We start from the raw sequence: 26711 nt of genomic DNA, 5'->3' as shown, positions 1-26711 counted from the left end.
TCCACAGCCACGCCCTCCGCTCAGGGAACGGCTGCCCCACCCTGGGACATGCTGGTGGGAGTGAGAAAGGCTATCAGGCTGGCGGACCTCAGCGTGTTAGACACAGAGTGAACACCCTATACCTCCTCAAGAGAGATAAAAGTGTGTGAACACAAAAACGTACACACCAGTATTCCCCGCAGCCTTACTCATAATGGCCAAAAAGTAAGCAACCCAAATGCCCATCAAGTGACAAGTGGATGAACAACACGTGGGGCACCCCTACAATAGGACTGTATCGCCCATAAAAAGGAAAGAAGTGCTGACACAGACCACAACTGGCTAAGCCTGGGAAACTCAGGAAGTGAAATAAGCCAGTTACAAAAGCCCGGGTATTTATGACTCCATTTATGTGAAAGTTCAGATTAGGCCCTTTCATATCAAGTTAGACAAAAAGTAGATCAATGGTTAACTGGGGCTTGGGAAGGGGAGTCTCTTGCTAATGGACATGTGGGTTCTTTTTGGGGTGATAAACCTGTTCTAAAATTAGATCATGCTCTAGGTTGCACAACTCTGGAAATACACTAACATCCACTGAATTGTACACTGAAACCAGTGGATTTTCTGATACGTAAATTGTATCACAATAAAGCTGTTTAAAAAAAAAAAATGTGGGACTTCCTAGGTGGCGCAGTGGTAAAGAATCCACCTGCCAATGCAGGGGACACGGGTTTGAGCCCTGCTCTGGGAAGATTCCACATGCCACGGAGCAACTAAGCCCGTGCGCCACAACTATTGAGCCTGTGCTCTAGAGCCCGTGAGCCACAACTATTGAGCCTGTGTGCTGCAACTATTGAAGCCTATGCGCCTAGAGCCCGTGCTCCACAACAAGAGAAGCCACTACAATGAGGAGCCTGTGCACCACAATGAAGAGTCGCCCCCACTTGCAGCAACTAGAGAAAGCCCGTGTGCATCAATGAAGACCCAATGCAGACAATAAATAAATAAAATAAATGAATTAAAAAAAAAAACTTAAAAAAAAAATCTACAGGCCATTTACTACAACATGGTTGGACCTAGAGGGTACTACACTAAGTGAAATAAGTCAGACAGAGAATGATAGATACTGTGTTATCACTTACATGTGGAATCTGAAAAATAAAATGAATGAATATAACAAAACAGAAGCAGACTCACAGACATAGAGGACAAACTAATGGACCAGTGGAGAGAAGGAAGGCAGGAGGAGCAAGAGAGAGGATTAGGAGATACAAACTACTACGTATAAAGTAAACAGGCTACAAGGATATATTATGTGACACAGGGAATATATCCAATATTTTACAATAACTTTAAATGGAGTTCAATCTATAAAAATTCTGAATCACTACTCTGTACACCAGAAACTAATCTTGTAAATCAACTACACCTCAATTTAAAAAAATTGTTTTTTGCAGAACAAAGTATTTTCTTAAGTCCTGCCCTTAGTTTTTCTGAAAATGATGATCTCCTAGCTTGGAGGTTAACCATTCTATAAGGACACTTAAGAGAGTGGCAAGCATGCAAGCTCTTCCATCACCTCGCCTTCTGTCCTCCCCCAGGGGGCCAGGAGCCTTGGGGTGTCTTAGGAACACTTGAGGCCTCTGAGCCTCCACACCAGGATCAGTGTCTGTAACCTGAGCAAGCGCAGCAGACAGGGCTGCTGTAACAGTTCAAATGCAGATGTGTCTGTGACTAAAAAATAACAACCGGGATTTAAATTCATTACCAAATTCATAGTAGCTTTCAGTTAATGTCTTAGGTCTCTGAGAAATTTCTGCAGGTTAAAAAGAGAGAGAGAGAGAATCTGACTCTTAAAACGCTTAGGAAACGTGATCTAGGGAAAGTTCCTGATTTTGAAAAGTGGCGACCCAGGGACTCAGAGAGATCAATGATGCGCCCGAGGGCACACAGCAGGTGCTTGGCAGCACCGGGTGGGGCCGGCACTTTTTGGCCAGACCACAGTGGGCATGGTGAGTCGCCTCGGGGGCCGGGAACCTGTCCCAAACCAGCAGCACTCACCTGAAGGTAAGTCTAGCTCCACTCCGACCCACGTGCCCTCCTGAAAGTCAGTGGGCCCCACATATCGCACGATGCCCGTCTTGTTGGTGCCGATGGTCACATATTCTCCCTCTTTGAGCCACTCTGGGACCTCACTGGCTTCTTCAGAATCCGAGGAAACTTCCATCTTTCCCTGGGTCTGTGCCCCAGCGCTGCTGTCGCCCGGGCCCCCTGAGGCCAGCGGGTCCTCTTCGGTCCCCGAGGGGCCGCCGGGGTCCCCGCTGAGCATGCGTGTGAAGGACTTCAGCTCCGAGGTCCGCACCTTCTGGATCCTGAACGGAGAGACCGGAACGGGCGGCTGGGACCAGGGGTCAGTGGGCAGCGGTGGCCTGGAGACGTCGGGATGCGGGCTGGCGGCCGGCTTCGCCTGGGGCTGGGGGCTCTCCGGCTTCTGGCGGGCGGCGGCGGGGTCGCTCTCGCTCGGCCGGCCGGGCGGTGGCCGTCCTGCTGCCTCATCCCGCTTCTCTGCAGAAGACCCTGAAGGGGCCGCCGCCGCGCCATCGCCTGGCGCCGTCCTTTCCACCGGGCTGGACAGGGCGCGGGCCGTGGCGCGCGCGGCCGGGGGCTCGGGGATGGCCGGGCCGGGGCCGGGAGGGGGAGAGGCTGTGGCATCCAGGCCGGGGCCGCAGGCGTCCGACAGGGTGGCGCTGGAAACGCTGTGCGAGAAGTAGCCACTGGACGCTTCGCTCAGGGGGCTTGGTGGCCCGTCTGCGCCCTCGGGGGCTGGGGAGGTGGGCGTGGCTCTCGGGGGCCCGTCGTAGGTCTTGGGCGAGGGGGCGGCCCACAAGGCCACGGGCAGCCTGGCGCTCTCTCGCTGAGCCTGGAGAGGGGAGGAGAGAAATCAAGAGTTAGGCGTTCCCTCCGCAAAGACTTGAAACCAATCCTGTTGTCCGTGGAGACATTACAGGTCTGGCCGTGTGGCAGGGCTGACCAGGTTCCCACGTGCGTTCCCCGTGTCCCCTGTGCGAGCCGACTACTGAGGGCTGAGCAAGACAGCCACAGGTGCCCCTCATTGCCCTTCCTTTCCGTAAAACAGAGATCCTAACAGGTGCCTGTGATAGTATGATTTCTAGTAAAAATTACATATTTGGCCTTAGTCCCATTTTGGGCATAGAACGCCTAAAACGCTTGGGGTTCCCTAAGTGGTAAGAACAATAAAGGTTTCTTGATACTCTTAACAAGCCCCTTTCAACCACATCTGAGTCTATGTTAAGGGGGTGACTTCTGGAAAACCCCAAAGAAAGGGGCTGGTTGCCAGGGGGACCAATCATGTGACTAAAGGGTTGGAACTTTCCATCCCATCCCTGACCTCTGGGGACAGGCTGCAGGTTGAATCACTCATCAATGGCCAATGATCACTTATGCCTACATAATGAGGCCTCCATAAAAACCCAAAAGGGCAGGGTTTGGAGAGCTTCCGGGTTGGTGAACACACAGAGATCTGGGGAGAGCATCTCACCCAGAGAGAGCGTGGAAGCGCCCCACCCTTTCCCATCCCTTGCCCTATGCATTTCTTCCATCTGGCTGTTCCTGTGTTATATCCTTTTATAACAAACTGACAATCTAGTACGTACAATATTTCTCTGAGTTCCGTGAGTCACTCTAGCAAATTCACTGAACCTGAGGAAGGGGCCATGGAACCCAACCCTCTGATTCGGAGCACACTGGACTTGGCATCTTAAGCAGGGCCAGTCTTGTGGGGCTGAGCTCCTAACCAGTGGCATCTGATGCTGTCTCCAGGTAGGAGGGGTCAGAGCAGAGTCGACTGTAGGACACCCAGCTGGCGTCTGAGAGTTGCTCGATGATGGGAACAACGCATATGGGGCAGCCACCTGGGGGGTGTGGTACAAGACAGGCAGGCCAGGCCCTCACACAGAGTGAGGCACACAGAGTGCACACACCTCCCAGCGCCTCCCTCCCCCCTGCACTCAGGCTCAGAATTCTGCTCCCATGGAAACACAGCCCCATGCCCAACACTGACATCACGGGGAGACTGAGAGCATCGCTGGAGGCCAGAAGAACACTACCCTCCTGTAAAACTGACACGTTGGTCTCCCTGGAGGACCTGGAAATACCAGAGCACAGCTCCACTGCTTTGCTTCGGGTAGGAAGCAATGACCCTGGGGCCTGTGGGCGGGGAGGCAGGGGGAAGAGGAGGGACAGAGGCTCCCTGCAGGCTGTGCCCTTCCTCTGAGAGGCCATCTTTTGACCAGACCAAGACTGGTCCCACATCACCGATCGGGGCGCCTGTGATCCCAGGAGACTCAGGCCCAGGAGCAGCTGGCCTGGCAAGCAGGGGCTGAGCAAGGCCAGAGTTGTGCTGGCCTCTCCCCCTCACATCACTGTGTCTGAGTCACTCCTGCAGAGACACGAAGAGCCGCATCTCTGGGGATGACAAGGGCCGCTGCTTGGCCAAGCTCTGCGGTTTCTGACGTGCTCTAAGGTGTTCTTGCCTTGATAACTTAAGCCACTGGGAGAAGGTGGCGGATTATCTTTCTATTCCCAGTGCACAATGACAGGGAACGGGAAACAGAGCAGGGAGTGGGTTGTGGGGCGAGAGGGGTGCTGCTCAGAAAAAGAAATGTTTTCAATATTTACGGAAAGATTATTTATATTACAGGAATGGCCATTTTCCATTTGAAATACAGGATTTATTTGAACTGGGAAACAGCTAAGATCTATAAGTCTCTTATAGTTACTTGGCTTAACTCAGCAGTTTGATAAATCATGCATTTTCACGTGAACTGTCATTTATATTCCTGTCTCCAGAGGCCCCCCTTCCCCCACAAGGCACACTCTCAAGGTATGAAATTAACGGCACCTCTTGAGATTAACAACCCATTTTTGTGATGGATCTCTGGGCTGCAAAATTTACTAAATCCGATAGATCAATAACTGTCACTCGCATAAATACTCTAAAAGATTAGGCAATCCTTCAATCATTTTTCTTTTGCAACTTGTACATGTTTTATTTACATGTTTTATTTATTCTTTTCTATTTTATGTTTAATATCACTGACCAGGCAGGGACGAATACACAGACAAAATTACAAGAGTCTAGAATCTGAACAATGCCTACAGTCCTGAAACGGCCTGCGTCCCCCACTCCCCCAGGGTGCGACGCCACCACTGCCCTTTGTGCGGTCTGCTACGGGCTGCTGGGCGCGACCCCAGGAGGGGACAGTCCAGTGACAGTGCCTTAGAGCTCCCCAGTGTTACCTCATCAGTTCTGCTGAATCCTCTAATGTGGGCCAGGAAGGACTTGCTTTGCAACATGGCCCAGAGAGCTAAAGGATTCACCCAAAGCCTCCCGTAAGTGAAAAGCCAGGGATCAGAGGTCACATGCTCAGCGACAGGAAAGAGGGGACGGGAGGCGGCAGAAGAGGCCTAATTACGCCCGTGCTTTCCCGCCGAGCCCCGTGCGGCTCAGATCCTTCCGCTTCGGCGCAGCGGGCCGCCGCTCCCTCTCGACTGGAGTCGCTAAGTGCGTGGGAACCCTCCCTCCCGACGTTGGGTTACACTTTGCCACGGACATTCCTGAGGCTGCCAGAAAGCCTGGACACGAGTGAGCCTGCGGGATGTGCAGCAAAGCTGCCCAGGCTCCACAGCGCAGCGCCTTCACATAAGGGACTCGGTCTCACTCCGCCCCACTGGCCTCGGGGCCACAGTCCTGCCTCGGAGAAATAACAAACCCAACTCTTGGCGGGCAGAGGTTAGGGGGCGGGGGGGTCACAGCTCTATCTTCAGTTAAATTCGTTCACACCTAGGATGTCCTGGATTGAAAGGGGACATTCAGAAAGGAGGAAATTCTTGGACGTCTAAATTTTCTTTCAAATTATTTGGCCTCTTTTGATGTTTTAATAAATAAAGTTTTGCTATGAAGATACAGCATCTCCTAAGAGAATGAACGCACAGTGGGAGAAAATAGATTTGCTATTCATAAGATCAGAAGTGCTGTTCATCTGTGGGAGATCATAAGAGACTATTTTCTCCCCAGCTTAGCATCAGTCTTTTCACGCTGATATCATGAATCAGAATGAAATGTAAAACTGAGAATTAAGCCAACACTTAGAATAAGGAGATTGTTCTGTTTATAGAAATCGCCTTTGCCTAGCAGTGGGCTATTAAAGCAGCAGACTACATTAGCAGTCAAGCACCTAAAAGTTTAGCAATCATATGATTAACAAGTTGAAAATAGAAAAGTGTAACAAGCAAAATATAGAGGGAGAAGACAGTGACCTATATTATAGTTAATTATCAAAACGGGAATGATAAAATAAAAAACCACGACTGTGGACTCAACAATTACAGCATCAGGACCACCCTCTGCATGTGGGGCGGCCACCAGCAGAGGTGCCACCCCACCAGCAGAGGCGCCACCCCACCAGCAGAGGCGCCACTGGCCCCACTAACTCACCTCCATCCTGGGCGTCCCGGCATCAGGGAGGGCCGACTGCACCATGATTCGGGGCACAGGCTGAGGAAACAAGGGAACAGGTGGGCACAGGGAACACGGGAAGCTTTCAACTGAACAGACAGGAGAGCCGTCACGAGGACCCACCCAAAGCGAACTTTTACAACTTTCAGGAATTCTGACGAGTCACTGCCTAGCAGGCCTGCCCAGGGCTGGGTCAGGATGCTGTAGAGGAAAGTAAGAAGCCAGGAGCACAGCCAGCGGCTCATCCCCAGCTGGCCACACCAGACATGCGCTGCAGACAGTAAGGTGTACGGTGTGCTCTCTCCACTCGCGCATGGCACACGTTAGCCAAGGGCTGCGTCTGTACATACAAGCGTTACAGGACTTCACAGAAACATTAGCAGGACAGAAAGTTTGGGAATGACCTCAGGGTAGGTGGAGTACAAACCAAGCCTTTACTGGCCAGGGAAACTCCTGGTTCAGGGGAGCACAAGGGGTGGCATCACAGCAAGTGAATAGGACAGAAGCAGGTGTGGCTGGAGCCTGAGCTGGAGCTCGAGCAGAGCAGGACGGGGATGTGGACAGAGACTCTGGGGTCTGAACTAAAGGTCCCAGGCAATGACGAGGACCCCCACAATAGCAAGGAGCCTCACAGTACCCGGGCAGACAGGTAGGTAGAACATGAACAAGACCAATCTGCTGGAGGAAGGCAGCCTGGCAGGAGAAACAGTGCAAGAGTGAGGCGGGCGAGTCGCAGGCCCCAGCAGCAGAGTAGGGGGGAGGTGGTGAGAGCCTGAACGAACGGCCGCAAGCGACCTTACAAGAACGAAGCAGGTTGCTTACGGACACGTGGTTCGAGGAACACTTACAAAGAGAGAGAGTTAAAACAAAAAACAAAAAGCAAACACTAGCCCCAGGATAAGGAGAAGGGACAAGGGACGTCAGAAGGAGGAGCTGGTAACCATGAAGGAGCCGGCAGACACTGAGTTCACGTCGGTAGGTGGAGGTGGGCACAGAGCCTGGTCCACCACATCCACCTTATTCCCTCAACCGTCTGACCCTTTCCCAGACCTGTCTGCTGCGATGCACGAGTCTGGACCTCACCTCAGAAAGCTCGGCTCTAAGAGGGCTCCGTCCTGGCAAGACGAACACCTCTTCCCAGTCCTGTCTCACAGGAGTTGGAATTGGGTGTCCGACTTTGTTTCCATGCAGCACGACTGTCTTTCCTCTTGCTGGGTCGCTAATCTACTATCTAGTCTAAACTGCCTGGAGATCTTTCCACATCCCTTCCTCTGGCCCTGAGCACTCCAGGTCCTCCCAGGTCCCTGGTGCATCTGGAGGCCTGAGGCTCCTCTGCTGTCACGACTCCCCGGAAAGTCTGCAAGCACGAAGGCTGGCGGCCAAAGTCTTCCTACTTGGCAGCCCAGAGTCTTAACTGAAGGAAGAGAAGCCTGCCTGGAATGAGAAGGCCCACTGAGAGGGGTTGCTGACCTGCTGTGTTCACACACCAAACAACTGCATTTTAGCAAAGGCGCCACTACAACCAGTTATACCTTGGGGCTGCCTTTGGGAGAAAAGTGCTAGAAAGGATTAATTCTGCTGGAGGTAAAGGACCAGCAACAGGATCTGAGAAAAGGCACAGAGGAGAGGTGATTAAGTAGAAAATGGCAGGAGACCTGGCTAAACAGATGTGAGGACCTAGGGGTTAACTGAAGGGAGATGCACTCTACCCTGCAAACACGAGACAGCTCCTCGGAGCTGACGGCCCAGGAGAGCAAGGATCAGAGGTGTGTTTAAGAAAGACAGTATGAGTGGCCAGCGGAACAGGATAAGGGAAGACACCCTGCTTGCAGCAAGACCATGGACCACCCCACCCCCGGAGCCTCTCCCTCGATTCCCCGACCAGGAAAGAGTCCCTCCCCTCCACACCCATCATACGTCAGTCCCCCCTGCGCACAGCACCTGCCCTATGCTCCCTGCTCCCTTTCGGGGGTTCGTTTCCAGCACGCACCCTCCACTCTGTCTTACAGTCCTTCAGTGCAGGGGCTGCCACCTTGATTTGTGTTTTCCCCATAGTGTCTGAAGGCCCCCACAAATGGAAAGGTGTTCAGAGCGTATTTCTCAGTAAGGGCAAAAAAAAAGTGTGTTAAGCTGAAACTCCAAAAGACTTACAATCTTCAGTTAGATCTTATTTAAAACAGACAAGAATGGGTAAAACATTCTCCTTTAAAGCATAAAAACGTGAAAATCCCACCAAAAATGGAATTATGACCACCCAGGAAGAAACCTCCTCTAAGATTCTTGTCCTCCTAAATGGAGCATGGAAACGTAATTTATACTTTTCTTTATGATTCAGAGTAATTCAAAAAATCCAATAAATGCGTGGAAAAGTATCTGCTTGAATGAATTAAAGGGCCAGCTTGACTGGGACGCGATGCTGGAATCCAGTGGACCCGCAGGGCTTCCTGGTGGACAGGGCCTCTGGCCCCGACTTCGCGGCTCCAGGCTACCAAGCTGAAGATTTCACGTCTATCCCTTGCCATCACACACTCTCAACAACCAGTTCTTGATCAGGCAACAGATCCACTCTGTAGAGATGCCTGCCCAACCCCCAGCATTCAGGTGAAATGTGGACCAGGACGCTGGATGATCAGACACACCTGAAAAGGCTGAAAACCATGTCAACAATAAGATGGCATCAGGTCTGAGTAGCTCCTGAGTGCAACTTCACATACTTTGACCACACCTACTTCTCTTCACACACCAGCCACTTCGTGGTGCCCCCTCCAAGGGATGCTAGGTAGTGGTGGTTGCCAGATACCAATTCTGCACAAGAGAGGATCATAGGTAGGTACTTCTCCAACAGAGCGCATGCTACAGTGGGTGGGGGCACAGACATACACGATCGGCCGTGTCCTAGTTTTTATGGAAGCTAAGTTCTAGGTACATAGGGATTCACTGTAATATTTACTCTACTTTTGTGTATTTCAAATTTTCCCATAATACTGCCCTACATGAAGAACTTAACTGGGGCTCTGCTTCAGTGTATAAACTTAGCTCAACAAGGACTCAGGTCTCAGGTGTACCAGGCATGGCAATAGCACTGTGGGAACACAAAGACCAGAAAGATAAGGGCTAGCTCTCAACAGGGCAGCAATCCAGTCTGGGGGAAGGATGTACATGCAAATTAACAAAAACATCATGGAAAATGACAGCTATCAGAATGAAAGTTTCAGAGCACAGAAGACTCTGAGGAGGAAGGGGTCAACCAGGGACCAGGCCTAGAACACCTCCATAAGGGTGATTTCACTTTGAGACAGACCTTGAAGATGGAATGGCTTTTCCCAGGGCTGAGGGACACATGGAGAGCGGCATGACAAAGGCACGCTGCCCGCTGCATCTGGTGTATCCCTCCTCTCACTTCCCTGCCTCGGAAAAGCTACTCAACCTTCCAGGAGGCCTTGGGAGAGAGAGAATGATCTAGACTGACCAGTGCTGGGTTGAGGGAAGGAGGGTCAGGGAATGCGGAGGAGGCCTTGTAAGCTTCTGGTGGATTTTCATAGGCCATGAAGAGCTATCAAAGGTCATGAATGAAGTGGTGATAAAGACCAGGCTTATACAAGATTATCCCTAAACAGGGGAGACAGAGAACTTGGAGAGATCAATTAAGCAGTTGCTTCAATGGTTCAGCAGAGAGCCAATAATGTAAGAGTCTGCACTTGGGTGGTAAGAAGAAAAGGAAACAGAAATGCAAATTGAGAGATATGAAGGCGACTCCTGCACACCTGCAAACAACTGGCTGGGGAGGCACAGTGAAAGACAGCGCCCAGGGAGAACGGGTGTCAGAGTGAGGGTGATGCTGGTCTCAGCAGAAACGGCGTGGGTGGGATGGCTTGGGGGGTGGGGGTGGGGGAGGGGTACCAGCTTTCCATATTTGGCGATGGCCTTTGGTGAATTTTAGTAAGGGTACCAAAAATACCCACAAAGTGTACCGAAGTCTTCAGTATGTCATTTGTCCTTCACACACAACAGCTCACATTTCCAAATGGTATTGTTTGCATTTTAATGCTCTTTTACATATCCCCCGTGCAGGCGGTTGCCTCCTATTTCAAGAGCTCAAAACATTTCAGATCATAAGTTCATTAATCCTTACGACACATCTGGTAACTATTAATAAAAATGACTGCAAAGTATTTTGCAGCTATAAATATTAAGCAGAAGTCCCATGAGGCACACGAATATAAGTATAATTATCTACATTTCACACGACAGAAACCAAGGCTCAGAGCCATTTACCTAATGGTTAAATGCCTGCAGGCTGCCCAGGGGGTAAGTGACAGAGATGGAAAGGGACTGTGGCCTCTCGGCCAGCTGAACCCGCCAGCACGCGGTCCTGAGTGCAGTTCAAGCCTAGTAGATGAGCAGGTGACAGGCAAGAGGGTTGCTCCAAAGCCTTTCAGGGAAAAGGTGACAGTCACTTCTCATAGCATAACTTGTCATTTAATAAACTCTGGCTTTCGCATGCCACCTGAATGAAAACAGAGCAGACTGGCTCAGAATTTCATAACTAGGCATAAAAGCTAATTTGGAGACCTCCTTGCCTGGAATAAAGTCTTAACACTCCTTGGCATGATGTGAAAGAACCTCACCTCTCCAGAGGCTGCACTTCCCTCACTCGGCACGCTAACTCACTCTGAGCTGAATACACCACTTCTCCAGAGCCTTCCTCGTGCTGTCCCTTCCCCTCAGGAATCACATTCCACCTGGTGAAGACCTAGTCATCTTTAAGTCTCAGCGCAAACATCATCTACTCTTCCTGAAACTGCAGGTAAAATGCCACCTTCACTGTGTCACCCCCGACACATACATTCAGCACCTGTAACATCGTCCTATTTATCTGACGATGTGTCTCACTGGGAGCCCCTCTCAACTGCAAGCTCTCTGCAGGGTAAGGCTTATGTCTCATTCATCTCATCCATAAAACAGGAACTCAATGTTTGTTGAATGAATTAAACAAATAAGTGAATGAATGAATTACGTAAGTGACATGAAGGCCAAACTGTACACTTAGATAGGACTTGAGAAAATCCTATCAAATTTCAAAATTTGGGCATAAGGGTAGGTAAAGGGCAGAAGAGACATCAGTTGAAGCAAAAACTCAACACTTTTGTTCACACACTGAATTTTCTGATGCATTTTTCGTTCTTGTTTGAAAATAAACCTTTCTTAATAATCACCCCTTACCCTCAATTGGATAAATTCTTAAATGTCATTTTCTAATGGTTCCTAAGTGAATAGGATCCTCTAAATGTTTGGTTTTTTTTTTTTTAAACTCTAACCAATCACTTTAATCCAAGCAAGGGAAAACACAAGAGATATAAGATTTATTTTTGCTATAAATACTCAAAAGCTAATCTTTGATTTTCATGCTGCTAAAGTGAGAAAAATATAAGGAACACCACCAAGCATGGGCAGTGCACATAAACAAGATACTTCCTCATCTTTGAACATGTTCTGGTAAAAGTAATAAACATTAGATAAAATCAGACACGTACAATTACCTAAAGATCAAGAATCAGCAATAGCCTAATCAATATAAACACATTTTTAAAGGTTATGTTCATCCGAGGCAGGGTGGTGAGGCTGGCTGTGTCAGGGAGAGCTGGCAGTGCCCCCTAGTGCCCGTGCAGGCGTTCCAGCCACAGAGGAGGGGGCGCCCTCAGTACCTGACCGGGCTCCCCAAGGCCAGCCCTGTGCCCAGCCTCGCCAGCAGCCTTAGGATCTGCACTCTGGCTTTCCAGGCGGACCCAGGTAAGACTGTGCTGACCATGATGACACCGGCACTTTTATCCACCTGGAAGTTCTTAGTTTAAATGAGTAACTCGGCATCCTAACTGACCCCTCAGTCCTTTGTGTAAGCCGGATCACCTCTGGCCGCACATCTGCAATTCCTGTGCATCCAATCCATAGGAATTCTCTAAGCAATGCCACCCAGCGAGGATGGTGGGTGGCCACCAGCTGGTCCTCACCAGAGACACTGTTACCCTACCTGTCACATGCTCCTTCCAGTCAGTGACATTTAAGTGTCAATGTGTCAAGCATGGGATGGTGACCTCACTTTTCTGACCAACATTACAATCCCTCATGAGGTCTGTACATACATTTGAATAGATTCTTCCAGTTTTATCCTTTTCAATCCACCTTTCAAACTGCAGTCAGAGGAGCTTTCTGAGACACAAATTTGACCACGTCACTCTCCTGCTTTAAGCTGTCAATGATTCCTCATTGCCCAGAGATAATTGTTTTAAGAAAGAAATGGGCAAAAAAACCAAAAAACAAAACAAAACAAAAAAAAACCAAAGAGATCGATCCTACCCAGTGTGTTTCCACAGCATGACTAGTTCCTCCATTAAATACTTTATAGATTCATTCATTCTATAAATATAATTACTTGCTGTTTTTAAAGAAATCCAGTGAAATCTCTTCAGATCACAATTATGCATTAAATTTTGCTTCCTGAATATAAGTCGCAGTTCTGCTACTCACTAGGCTCTATGACCTTAGATAAGGTGTTAAGCTACCTGAGTCTCACCTTCCTCTCTAACTCAGATCATCCTTTAACTCGGCATGTCCAACATGGTGGCCACCAGCCATATGGCTTCTGAACACTTGAAATGTGGCTGGTGTGACTGAGGAAGTGGATTTTTTATTTTACTTATTTTTAATTAATAATGTGTAAATTTAAAAATTAAAGCACCTTTATGTATGTTTGGAATGGCTTGGGCATATGGATCTATTTTTTCAACTTCACAAACTCTAAATACAGATCAAGTATTTCTGAGGAAAATTTAGTATCCGAATCAAGATGTGCTAGAAATGTAAAATACACACCTGATTTCAAGGACTGTACAGAAAAAAAAAAGATGGGACTATCTCAGTAAGTTTTTTTTTATACTGATTACAGGTTGAAATGATGATATTATGAATATACTTACTGGGTTACGTAAATTATTTTATTAAAATTAACTTTACCTGTTTCTTTTTACTTTTTCAAATATGACTGCTAGAAAATTTTAAATGACACATGTGGCTTGTATTTTATTTCCATCAGACAGCACTGTTGTTGAGCTGATGCATATAAGTTAACATTTCAAGTGCTCAGAAGCCATATGGCTGGTGGCCACCATGTTGGACACGCAGAGTTAAAGGATGATCTAAGTTAGAGACGAAGATGAGACTCAGGTAGCTTAACACCTCGTCTAAGGTCATAGAACCTAGTGAGTAGCATAACTGCGACTTATACTCAGGAAGCAAAATTTAATGCATAATTATGATCTGAAGAGATTTCACTGGATTTTATGAAAAATAGCACTCAGTACATTTTTAAAGTGTCATGGTAATCCTGATCACTGGGATTTCATGTGTTGTTTTCCAAGGTATTTCTAGATAGACTTACTAGAAGCACATTTTTAAACAATCAACAATTCCAACTGATCTAAAGTAAAACATGGGCCAGGTACCTACTATATTCTAAAAGTTGTGCTTGGAGCTGGGGATACAATGTGTGTGAAACCAAACATAAACAAAGTCCTTCTACTCCTCAGAAACAGGCACTCAGGGTCTAATACCTGATATTCCTATTTAATTTTAATTACATAAAACAACTAAAAGGCCCACTTTTTCGATCAAAAAGTAAATTATTTTATCAGTTGATAAAAGTGAATAAGCCCACCCAATAGCCTTTTTGTTTCACTCTATCATATATGTGTTAGTTCAACTTACCTGAGGTCCTAGATACAGAAAATTTTAAATATTAATATTTCTTAAGTTGTCAGAAAAGAGACTATTTCTATTTTTTAGGACTTAGCTAGTTTCCTTTTTAAACTTTTATATGATAATTGTTAAAACTTAAGTATTTATGTGAAAAAGATTTCTATTTTTCAAACAGAGGATGTAATATTCACTCCATCCATTTAGTTTTTCAAGTATCCATGAATGATGAAGGATGTTTACTTGAAACATAGAATGGCTGTTCATCTAAAAACTTAAAAGCAGGGTCTGAGTCTAGACTGTCCCCAGCTTGGTGTGCTCTGTAAGCTAAGAAAGGTTTTTACATCTTGAAATTGTTAAAGTAAAAGAATACTTTGCGACATGTAAAAATTATATGATATTCAAATTTCAGGGTTATAAATAAAGTTTTACTGACATAAAACCAGACCCACTATGGCATATGAAATAAACCTCAACAAAGCTATAAAAAAATAAAATAAAATAAAACGACCCATTGTTTAGTATTGACTACAACTAGTTCTGACAGCAACTATATGGCCTGCAAAGCCTAAAACAGTACTATCTGACTCTTGTTACCAAAAGAGGGTGCCAACCCCAGGTCTACAGAATCATACAAAAATATCCAAGGCCCATTTCTGAAAAATGACCAGCAGACTGAGGTCTCTTCAATCAACTCCTATCCTGCCTCAGAAACTATCTTCTTTTCATTATTGTTCACATCAACTACTAACCCTGATTCTGAAGACAACTTGTCAACTTTGTGTCTCTAAGTATGTCAAGATCCAGACATTTCTGGGGCAAAGACAGATGGTGAGATTTATGATTTTGAAAAACAAAAGAGATAAGTCTCATTTTGTAAAGTAGTAAGAATGTCTAAGAATTCATCCTCAACGCAACTGAACATAAATTACTTGCCTTGAATTTTTTTAAAGTAGGGCTGTGCAAACTTCCCTTTGTTAACTCAAGAACAAACAATATAGCATACCACATATAAATATAAACTACAGGGGGAAAGAACCTTTACCACTAACCTGAATAATTAAGGAAAACTGAAGGCTAGAAAACAAGGTATAAATCCCTTTTCTTATTTTAGGTAGTTAAGATGATGAACCCTTAAGACACCAGGATAGGCCTTTATACAGCTTGTTTCATCAGAGGAGCCCAAGCATGAAGAGCCTAAAACAGCACAAGGGAAGAACCAGTAGCTGTGTTTGTTTCTCTCCATTTTATACATGGAGGAATCGCTGACATAAAAGCTGGAAGAACTATCCAAGTATCTTTTCAACTAGGCCAGAGATGCACAGGGCACTGCTTTCGTTACTTGAGGGTCTGTCCATCTACCACACTGGAAGTGGTATTGAAATTGAAGACAAATATCTCTGTTGTCAGCAAGGCGGCCCTAAGCAAAGCCCAGGGCACTGAAGAGGGGCAGAAGGTAAAACGTAAAAAAGGCCGGAAATGTGGCTGTGTTTTTGATGGTGGAAATTAAATGTGAGCATTAACTCTTTAATTCCCCAAATGAACCAAAGATGCCATTTGAAGTACCGAAGTTTGAAGTACATAAATAGCTTCATTTGAACACAAACTTCTAGATACATGAAAAAAAGCTATTATGCCAAATTAATTCAATCTAATTAGAGAGCAGGAAGTTCTTTCAATTATTTTATGTGCTGTCTGAGAAACACACTTGAATATGAGTACAGATTTCATTAATTGCAGTTCATTATTTTCCAGATTAGTTACTAAACTTGCATCAGAAGGTCAAAGACAGCAATTTTGTCAGCTGCCACCTCTTTCAGTGCTGTATCTTTTGCATTTCTGGAACTCAGACAGAAACTGATTACAAACAAAAACAAATCTCCATAAAAATGAGAAACATAAGTCTTTATATGTTTGAGCCAAATGATTTTGTGAAATATAAGCATCTTTGTTTTTAAAGACTTCCCTAAAATCTTTCTTTTTAAAAATTTTTGTATTCCTCAGAATAAACTGTTAACTTCTATCTTATAAGAAAAGATCCATGAATCTTTTCAAATACTGAAATATGCCCTGCCCCCAACTAACAGAATCTTGATCTGAGAACCTGCTGATTCCAAAGAACAAGTTAATAAACATTAATCTTTTCATCAGAGTTTCACTAAGATTTGTATTTCTATCTTTGCATAAGGGAGGGAACTGAACATTCTTGTTTGAAAATGTCAAGGACACTCTGATTAAAAGTACTTTTTGGATAATAATCATTCCTTCATTACACAACTTCTGCCTCTCTTCCACCTAATCTAACAAGGAAAAGAGGAAGAATGATAGAACCAGGACCTATTCCATTCCCCGGTTCTTACTGGGAATAATTTTGTATTTTCAAAATCTTATTTTTAATAAATAGAAGTGACAGAAATCCATGGGGTTTTTTTTTTTGAAGGTACCCTGCTATCTATAAATCACTGTATCATTCAAGGTTGTTACCTTTCTCTTCGTTAATTTCATTCCTGTGGTTCTGTGCCCTTCATCCTGCTGCTCGCCTGGAGCCAGGCTTACACAATTCTTCCCCGCCTTTGGTGCTGATACCCCCTGAACGCTTATACAGTCAGCTCTCTTAGTCATTGTTTGGTCAAGCTATAAATAACTCCTTTAATCCTTCCTCATAAATCATTTCTGATGTTATTCTCCGAAATAATTCCAGTTGGTCAATGGATGTCTAGTAATAGCATACCCAGAATTAAGTGCAGTGATCTAAGTGTTGTCTAATGATGCCAGACAGAACCCACGCGTGGTGTTTAGGTGGGCTGGTGTGACTGTCTTTGTTACTGTGACTCTGCCAGAGAAGGAGTTTAAGTCTCCAAACTAACTTGGAACAGAAACAGAAAAAAGAAGAAGTTTTAAGCTCTTTCATTACAGTTAGGTGGGAAATGGAGAGACAAATGGCTTTTAAATGATGAAAAGAGAAAGTTGGGCAGAGGCAGAAATGAGAGTGTGCTTTGTCTTATTCTATGGTCTGTTGGGTTACCATGTACTATCTCTGCTGACCCATTGAGGGTTTCTGCTTAGTTTTCTGTTCTGTCTCACATTATAAATCTAAGCAGGGTTACTATCTATTTATTGTCTCTAAGTTCTATGCAATGTTAATATCAATATTTCTCCCTTCCTGTACTGTAGAACTGATCCAGGTTCCTTTCAGGCATGTGCGCTGATTTCTATTTTTCTGGGTTCTACCTTTGATATTATTCTAAAACCTATATAAGTTTTTTAAGCTGGTATTGATTATTTAATGACTATTTACATAGACCATTGAAATTAGTACTAACAAGGCACTAGCAGCCAATAAAAAACAATCAAAACAGAGAGCAAGCTTCTGGGTATTCGTGTATTTCTTTACGCTACACTTGATACCTCACACAGAGCCACCACAGAGCCAGGCAGTGGGTAAGGTGGCCTAGGAATGCTCATCAGCATGAATTTTGTCCCAGGCTGAGTGGACTGGTGATACAGAGGAAGGCATGGTGTCCCTCTACTTCCGTAATGCATCTAACAAAGTCTCCACAATCTCTTTAATAGAGAGAGCGGGAAACGTGAGTTGGAGACGGCAGTTACTGAATATTGCAGAGCTGAAATGTGCCAATCTGTCGCTCTGACCTGGGGAGTGGCCTCTAGTTGCATATGACAGAGTTCTCTCTCACACCTAATGTTCCACATTTTGTGACTCAAATGCAGACTATGCCCTTGGAAGGTTTGAAGATGACAGTTAGAACAAATGTGTTTTTAAAATAATGATTCAAAAAATATCTTGCTATCCAAGGAATGCTGAAACAAAATCAAGATGAAAAATCTTAGAAATGAATCTAAAGATCCTTATTTAAGTATTTTTATGCTTCAACTAAACAACATAACAATAAAAAGAGAAGTGCATTGACAAGAGTGTAAACAAACAAGCAAACAAAAAAGAGGAATGTTAACTGACCAGAAGTGCAATGAACTAAAAATACCTGCCTTTAAAAAATGTGGCATCGTATGCCACTTTGGTAGAAGAACATTATTCAGAAGAAGATAACAGCTGCACTATTTTCAAGCATAGGGATTACAGTATCAGTCCTGGGCTCTCCACTTTAAGCAAGACCCTGACAAGACAACTGAACAATGATGAGGCTAACCTTTAGCTGTTAGGTCTGGAGAAAGCATAAAAGAGCACAGAACCTTTAACTCCTGGGCAAAAGCAGAAAAAGCAGAGGCGAAGAGTGGGCGAAAATAAGCCAACTTTTTTCCTGGGGAACTCAGAGGTTCCACAAGGAGGGGAAAAAAAGTAAGAACCTCAACTTTCAGGTATCAAATCTGATTTCCAAGGGAGTAGGACACCATTATAGTGAAAATTACTAGAAAAAATTGGGAAACACTAAAAAAAGTCTAACCAATACAGCTCTGTTCTTGTTGCTGCTATTCTGAAATTCCACTGACTAGCTAAAGTGCCCATTTCCAAGGCTGAAACGTCATTTAGGTGGCAACAATTTAAAGCAGTCCTGGTAAGGAAAACCTCGATATTGATATTGTCGTTTTAAATTATAATTTACTTCTCTCAAAGCTTTAGCAGAGATAGTAAAAATGAGAACACAAGCATCTTTGATCAACTAAGTCCAAAATGATAAGCTCAAGTTTTTCCCTCCTTTAAGAATAGTTCTTTAGTGGAACTTGATCAGTCTAGGAAAGAAACTTCATAAATATGCCTTGATATCTCAAATCCCTACTCAGATGTGATTCTCTCACCTCTGAACTGTAACCACAGTCCTTTATACTGCTGGATGACACTTGGTACATTCAAACTATCTAATATTACAATCTGTACATATTTCAGTGGTCAACCAAAATATATTTTCCATCAACTATGCCCCTGCCCTCAAGAATTACATTTTAGAGGGAATATAACCAATAAACATATAATGTAACAAAAACTCCCAATGAAAAGATTAAATATGGGAATATACTGTAATACATGTGGTAGAGCCTGTTGTTTTAGTTTGGTTGGTCCAGGCCACTCTAAACTCAAACATATTTGCTTAGAGTGGGCTTTCTTGACCATGCTAGTAGCAGACCAATCTACTAGAGACCTAGTAGCCATGCAAAGACTTTGGGAAAGAGCATTCCAAGTAGAAGGAAAAGCAAGTGCAAAAACTCTTGAGATCAAAAGGAGCTTCATGCGTTCATGAGATAAACACCACCACCAAAAAGGCCAATATGGCTTAGCATGGTGAACGAAGAAAAAAATAAAGGGAATAAAGATTAAAGGTCAGGGGGCCAGATCACATGAGACACTGTAAACCACAGTAAGGAATTTAGATTTTATTCACTTTCAACAAGAAGCAGTGGAAGGTTTCAAGCTACAAACTAATGAAGGCCTTGGGAGCTCACTCTGGCTTCTCTGTGAACGGCAGACTTTGGGAAGCAAAAAGCAGCAGTGAGACCAATTGATAGGCTGCTGCATAGTCAAGGCAAGAGACGATGGCATGGATGAGTGATGAGAAATAGAGATGGTGAGAAGTCACCGCACTGAAAGTGGTACCCACTAAATTTTTACTGACAGACTATTTGTGAAGTGAAGCAACTAGGTGGACATTTGTGCTATATGCTGAGATGGGCATGTATTTTGTAAGTATTTTGTGTGCTGGGAGCAGACAGACTTGTGAGCTGAAACCAACACTAATGCTTTTGGACATGTAAAATGTGAATGCCTGATTTGTAAGTGGAAAAGCTGAATGGGCAGTTAGCTCCACAAGGCCAGAGCTCAGGGGCAAAGTCTGGAATGGAGGGAGAAATGTGAGCACTGTCAATGCATAAGTAGTTAAAGCCAAGGAGCTAGATGAGATTACCCAGGGGGGCGCTCTGGAACACCTGAGTATTAGCAGCTTGATGGAATAAAGGGGCCCAGAAAAGGCAACTGAGAAAGACTGAGCAGTCAACAGAAGGGAGCCAGGCAAATGGCTCAGCAATGAAGCCCAGAGACGAAAATGTTTCCTGCATGATTATCAAGTCAGATGAGGACTAAAAAGTGCGGGCAAGATGTGGCTCTGGTGACCTTGGGAAATGGCCCTTCAAGGGAGTGAGGGGTTTCACAAACCAACTGGAACAGTTTAACTCCACCACTGGGCACCTGTGTTAAGGCCACTTTTGTACTGACATTTTCATTTATTTATGAAATATACAGCGTTTGGGGCCACTTTCTCTAACACCTTTGCTCATACATGCTCAAAAAAAGTAAAATGAATGAACAAATATTACGTAAGATATCTTCAAAATATTTCAAGATTACCTCTCTTAAACTGGACATTACAAATTGCAGTTATCCACCAATCACTAGATTTCTTTCTAAACCACTGTTGTGCCTCTCATATCCAGAAGAACCACTCACTGGCAAAACCGTAAAAATAATTTCTTACGTTAGCAGGTGATTTGACTTGCTCCATCAAAAGCTTCAAGTAGCTTTAAAAGAATAATTATAACTATGGTAGCCTGATTCAGTGACTTCTAATGCCATTCCAATTTCCTTTAACTTATGTAACACCATCTTCACCAAATAGCAACTGAAAAACAGTGGATATCAAACTTTAATGTGAATAAGAATCACCTTAGGTGCTTATAAATGCAGATTATTAGGTGCCCCAAGGTGAGGTATGGGTTATATTTTTTTAGGTCAGGCTGTATTTTTTTTTTAAGTTACCTTTTTTCCATCTAAATTCTGGCACAAACAGTCCATGAATCATACTTTGTGAAACAACGATGTAGCAGTTTAGAACAGAATAACACAGGCAATAACAAACCCTTGGCAAAATCTTTTTTGTCCACCCTAATCCCCACCAAGTAATAGACTTGCTATGTCTTTTAGCTCTCACCATCTCAGATTCACTTTGATAACTGTCAAACACCCATTACGTGCCCAGTTAAATTTAAACATTTCTAAAAATCTCGACGTTTAATTTTTTTCATACGTGTGCATCTATGCTGATATATATGCTCATATAATGCTAGATTGAAAAATTATGTATCTGCACAGCAGCCTTACAAAACTAGTACCATGTCCCTTGAATATGCACTCATAAACTTAGAAAAGTCTTTTAAATAGTTAAGGTCTCAGGCAAGGACTCACCTGTACTTCTGCAACTTGAATGTTTATATGAATATGGAGAAGCTGATGTCAAAAGACCTATTTCAACAACTGAACCTGCATTGTATGTGTTTTTGAATGAGTATAAATAAACTCTCATTTATCATTTTCTGCTGAATTCACACCTATGTGAGTCTAGAAACTGCATTTCCAACAGGCTTTCCATGCACCATCACATAAGAGCAGTTCCCTGATTATTTGGAAAACCCTTTAACATCTTCTCCAAAACTTCTTCTAAGGCCAGGTAGAGAGTTTTAAGAAAAAAGGGGAAATAAAGACAAGTGATCACTTTTAATATTTAAGTGAAAGAAAAGGTAAACCACAGTAGAGGAAAAAGAGGTTGAGCGGCAAGGACGTGGATGATGTAAAATTGTTTGAAATAAGAAATGAAATCAAGAATTAAAAATAGAATTACATTTTCTGTTTGGCAATACACAAACAACACTAAGTGCTTTTCATAAATTTCACTATTGTTGCTCTAAGTGATATTACCATAAATCACATTAGTAGCGTACTTGGCATTTTTTAAAAGCAAAAAGGATTGAGAGTGTCAATATGTTTAAACAGCTCTGTTATCTCCGACAAGAGTGGAAGAGAAATTATCAGAGCTATTACCAGGTCTGAAAGCTCAGGTCTGACACCCCCACTGCTGCTACCCTCTCCCTCCAGCTTCAGCGCAATGCCGAGCATCACCGTGCCGGCAGTCTCTTAAAAGCATGTGCACTGTTGCTTTTGTGATGCTTTTACCTGATGTGCAAGGGGAGATGGCTGTTTGCCCCTTTTCTCGTCTCGGACGGGGAAGAGAGACTTCAGCAGCTTCGGCATCTGTGGCACAAAGGATCTTACTGGATTCAAGTAGGAGGCTGCTAGGTTACTGAGTCCTGCCAAAAATATTAAAAGAAAAAGAGATAAGGCAAAAACAATTACAGAGACATTTTCCTTACTGTAAATCGGCCAAATATCATTTGTAAGCAAATTTAGCAATAGAAATCAAAAAACGTATCCTTAAAAAAATTAATATTAAAATATCATAATATTATAGTTACCTGCAAACACAATGATGTTTCCTTTTCCAATTAAATAGCAGCAATTGGGGTACTTCTAAAATGCTCTAACATTCAGCGTTCCTATTAAATCCTAAGGGTAATCCAACCCCAGGCCCTGTCACTAACTGGTCAAGTACTAACTTCTGCCCTAGAATAAAATGGGGTTTTTCATTTTTGAATCACATAGCCAATGACACACTTGGATAGCTCTCCATCTAGACTTTAACCTCTTTAAAGTCAGGGACTATATCTTATTCAACTTTAATTTTTCATGCTGTTTACTGAATGAAGATGATGAAACTGACCTTTCAGGAAGACAGTGGTGTCTGAGTTGCTTTCACAAGAGAAGGCCAAATGCCCAGAACCAACCCTATTCATACCTGCTCTTAATTACCAAAGGCTGAGGTCAGATTTGCGGATAATGTCTATGATATCAGGAGACTCTTTAATTCTTTATTATTTATACTTCTTTATTCCTGGTGAATAAAACTAAATTTTCAGGAAAATCTAATCCAAGTCATACATGATTTAGAAACTGTACCCTACTTAACATTTTAAAAAGAAGAAGACAGTCAACTTGAGGCATCTGTACACGAGGCTGTCTGAAGAGAAGCACACGACCACCCCCACCTCAACTCTACGCTGGCCCGAGATGATGCAATTTCATCAGCAATACAGGTGGTACGTGGGCCTGTACAGTTAAGGTCTTACATTTTCCCTAAAGGAGTATATGAACTCTAAGCACACTATGAGAAGTTATGCGAGGATATTTTGTAATCATGAGCACAATCACTAAAAAAAATTAAGCAGAGAGCGATTTGCCAAGAGAGATGTCAAAACTAAGTTCAAAAATGTCAAACAATTTATAAGAAAGCAAAAATAGGGATGAGAGAAACAAAAAAGAGGTGACAAGGGAATTCCCTGGTGGTCCAGTGGTTAGGACCCTGAGTTTTCACTGCTAAGGGACCCGGGGTTCAATCCCTGCTCAAGGAACTAAGATTCTGCAACTCTCATGGCACGCACACCCCCCCACAAAAAAAGGAGACAAAGTTTAAGATAAATAAAGAGCCAGAAGATACAATCATCTAAATGCTGATTAAAAAAAAATTAGGGACAATCTAAAGTTTTATATGCAGTTAAATTAACATTCTAGAGTAAGGACGACCCCTTATTAAATAACTAGTCAATAATCAATCAAAGGCTGCATCTACCACAAAAAGAGAGATAATCAGACATGATGTGTCTCCTAAGGGAAGGACATAAGACTACCCGTTCATTTATCCTACCGTCCACCCCTCCCTCAAACTAGCCTAAATCTGACCAAGGCTATAGATCTAACCACCAATTTACAGGAAATACACAGGACAGAAAATCACGTTTAAATAACCTGGTGAGGATGTTACAGGAAAAATGAATATGTACAGAGTCTGCTGTACCAAACCTGGTCTCTTTAACAAACACAATGTAACAGAGAAAAAAAGAAGACGACCAGCATATAGACTAAACCGACTTAACACACATATCAACTGATCACAATGTGTGAACCTTACTTGGATTTTCATTCAAAATATTTAAGAGATATTCTTGTTCCAATTCGGGAAATCTAAACACTGACTAGATGTTTAATGATACTTTGGAATTATTTTTCATTTTTCTTAGGAATGAAATGTTACTGTGGATATTACTTTAGAGATACACATACAAATATTTACAGATGAGACAATATCTGAGATTTGCTTCAAAATATTTCTGAGACAGTGTGAAGACATAGTGAGGGCACAGGTAAGTAAGCCTGCTGATGCACTGATCGTTCTGCAATCAGCTCAGGGCACTCGAGGGCGCGTTATGCTGCTCCTCCTACTTTGCATGTCTGATATTTTCCATAGTAAAAGAACTCTTCAAAGTGAGAGCAAAATAAAAACTTTAACATACAAAAGAAATAGTTTGTTACTAAAAAAAAGGTGATTGCTAAAAGCACTAATGATAGATATATAGTCACTAAAAAAGAAACTAAATTCAGAAGCATGGAGTGAGGAGCAGTGATTAGCACAGCAAAGTGGTAAATGTGTAAATCAAGTAAACACTGATTAGATTTTTTTTAATTTACAGAATTTTAAAACAAGGTAGTAGTCTATGACCAAGTAATTTCACCCTAGGTATTTACTGGACAGCAATGTTATAAAAAGACCTGTGCAAGAACAAGCTTTAGTCACAGTAGCCAAAAGCTGGAAACAAACCAAATGTTCATAAACAGAGCTGGTTAAAAACTCTGATAAATTCCACTGTGATAGCAAAATATCTCTCAGCAATAAAAAAGAATAAATTACTGATACATGCAATGGTATGGATGACTTGAACAGATATGCTGAGCAAAAGAAGCCCAACACAAAAAGAGCACAGGGACTTCCCTGGTGGTCCAGTGGTTAAGACTCCACGCTCCCAATGCAGGAGGCCTGGGTTCCATCCTTGGTCAGGGAACTAGATCCCACATGTATGCCACAACTAAGGAGCCGGCACAACCAAATAAATTAAAAAAAAAAATTTTTTTCTTTAAAAGAGCACATACTATATGATTCCATTTAAATGAAACTGTAGAATGGGCAAAACAAATCTGAAATCAGAACACTGCCTGACTGTGGGGAGCAACTGGAGTCATATAGCTCTTCCACAGCTTGACTGGGATATAAGTTAAATAAGTAAATAAAGTTGTCCAAACTCATTAAATATGACCCACAGTTAACAAAAAAGCAGTCAGAACTAGACTATGAGATTGGTCCTGATGCTGGATTTAGCAGATATTTATTGGCTGTGTTGGGTCTTCGTTGCTGCACATGGGCTTTCTCTAGTTGCTGAGAGCAGGGGCTACGCTTCATTGTGGTGCACGGGTTCCTCGCTGCAGTGACTTCTCTTGCTGTGGAGCACAGGCTCTAGGCACGTGGGCTTCAATAGTTGCGGCACACAGGCTCAACAGTTGTGGCTCACATGCTGTAGAGCACAGGCTCAGTAGTTGTGGCACACAGGCTTAGCTGCTCCATGGCATGTGGAATCTTCCCAGAGCAGGGCTCGAACCCATGTCCCCTGCACTGGCAAGCGGATTCTTAACCCCTGTGCCACCTAGGAAGTCCAGATAAGGATTTTAAAAGCAGTTTTTACACACAGATCCAAGGATGTAAAGAAGAATATGCTCTTAACAAGTATACAGATAGGAAAAAAATATCAGCAGAGAGATTAAAGCTATTAAAAAAAAAGAAGCAAATGGAAATTCTAGAACTAAAAAGAATAATAACTGCAATTTTAAAATTCTTGGATGTGCTTAATAGAAGACTAATAGAAATGGCAGTAGAAATTATCCAATCAGAAGAAACAAGATTAAGATAAAAAGATGAAAAATTAAAATAGAATAAAGTTTCTGTGACCCATAGGGCAATATTAAGCAATATAACGTGTGCAATTAGATTCTCAGAAGGAGTAGAAAGAGAGAAAAGAACAGGGGAAAACAATGTAATTAACTAATAGCTGAACATTTCCCAAAATTGTTTGAAAAAATCTCAATATACAGACCCAAGAACACTGCTGAAACCCAAGCAAGATAAACACTAAGAAAACTGTAACTAAGCACATCATTGCCCAACTTGCTAAAAAGAAAAATAAAGAGAAAAATTGGAAAGCAAACAGCATAAACAAGGTAATTACCTGTAGGAGGAAAAGTGACACAAATGATGGCTGAATTCTCATCAGAAAAGAAGTCTAAAAGCTAATGCATTATCTCTGAAGCACTAAAAGAAAACAAGCTATCAACTCAGAATTCTCTATCTAGTGAAAATATCCTTCAAAAAAAAAGGGAAATAAAGATATTCTCAAAAGGGGAGGCTCTTCTCAAGGAAAACTGCACAACAGGAAATAATACAGGATATTCTTCAGGCTAAAGAGAAATAATATCAGATAAATATATGATCTTTGGGAAGGAGTAGATAGTAAAAGAAATAATAAATATGAAGGAAAATGTAAGAGATTATCCATAGTCTCTTAATTACCTTAAAAGACAAATAGCTGTTTTAGAGCAAAAAAAAAAAACCTGTAAAATGGGTCCATAACATCTATAAAAGCAAAAGATACAACAATAATACAAAAGAGGCACAGAGGAAGAGGTAAATGGAATTATACTGTTGCAAGATTGTTATATTTGTGCAGTGGGAAGTGGCAGATTATTAATTCAAAGCAGACTGGTAAAGTT

At 43.2% G+C, this 26711-nt stretch overlaps 1 protein-coding gene across 2 annotated transcripts in view; it reads right to left on the bottom strand.

Annotated features, from left to right (window-relative positions):
* KIF13B (kinesin family member 13B) overlaps positions 1–26711 on the bottom strand; it is a 179841-nt gene that overhangs the window by 686 nt on the left and 152444 nt on the right. For both annotated transcript variants that reach the window (XM_057720824.1, XM_057720827.1), the window contains 3 exons: positions 22179–22312; positions 6497–6556; positions 2041–2899 (listed from right to left, as the gene is read on the bottom strand). In XM_057720824.1, coding sequence (XP_057576807.1) covers positions 2041–2899; positions 6497–6556; positions 22179–22312 — 1053 coding nt within the window. The remainder of the gene's footprint in view (positions 1–2040; positions 2900–6496; positions 6557–22178; positions 22313–26711) is intronic.

This window comes from Hippopotamus amphibius, chromosome 2 (genome assembly GCF_030028045.1).
Source record: "Hippopotamus amphibius kiboko isolate mHipAmp2 chromosome 2, mHipAmp2.hap2, whole genome shotgun sequence".
In the NCBI taxonomy this organism is placed as follows: Eukaryota; Metazoa; Chordata; class Mammalia; order Artiodactyla; family Hippopotamidae; genus Hippopotamus; species Hippopotamus amphibius.
Note: the sequence above shows the minus strand (reverse complement) of the source record. Positions and strands in the feature narration are given on the sequence as shown.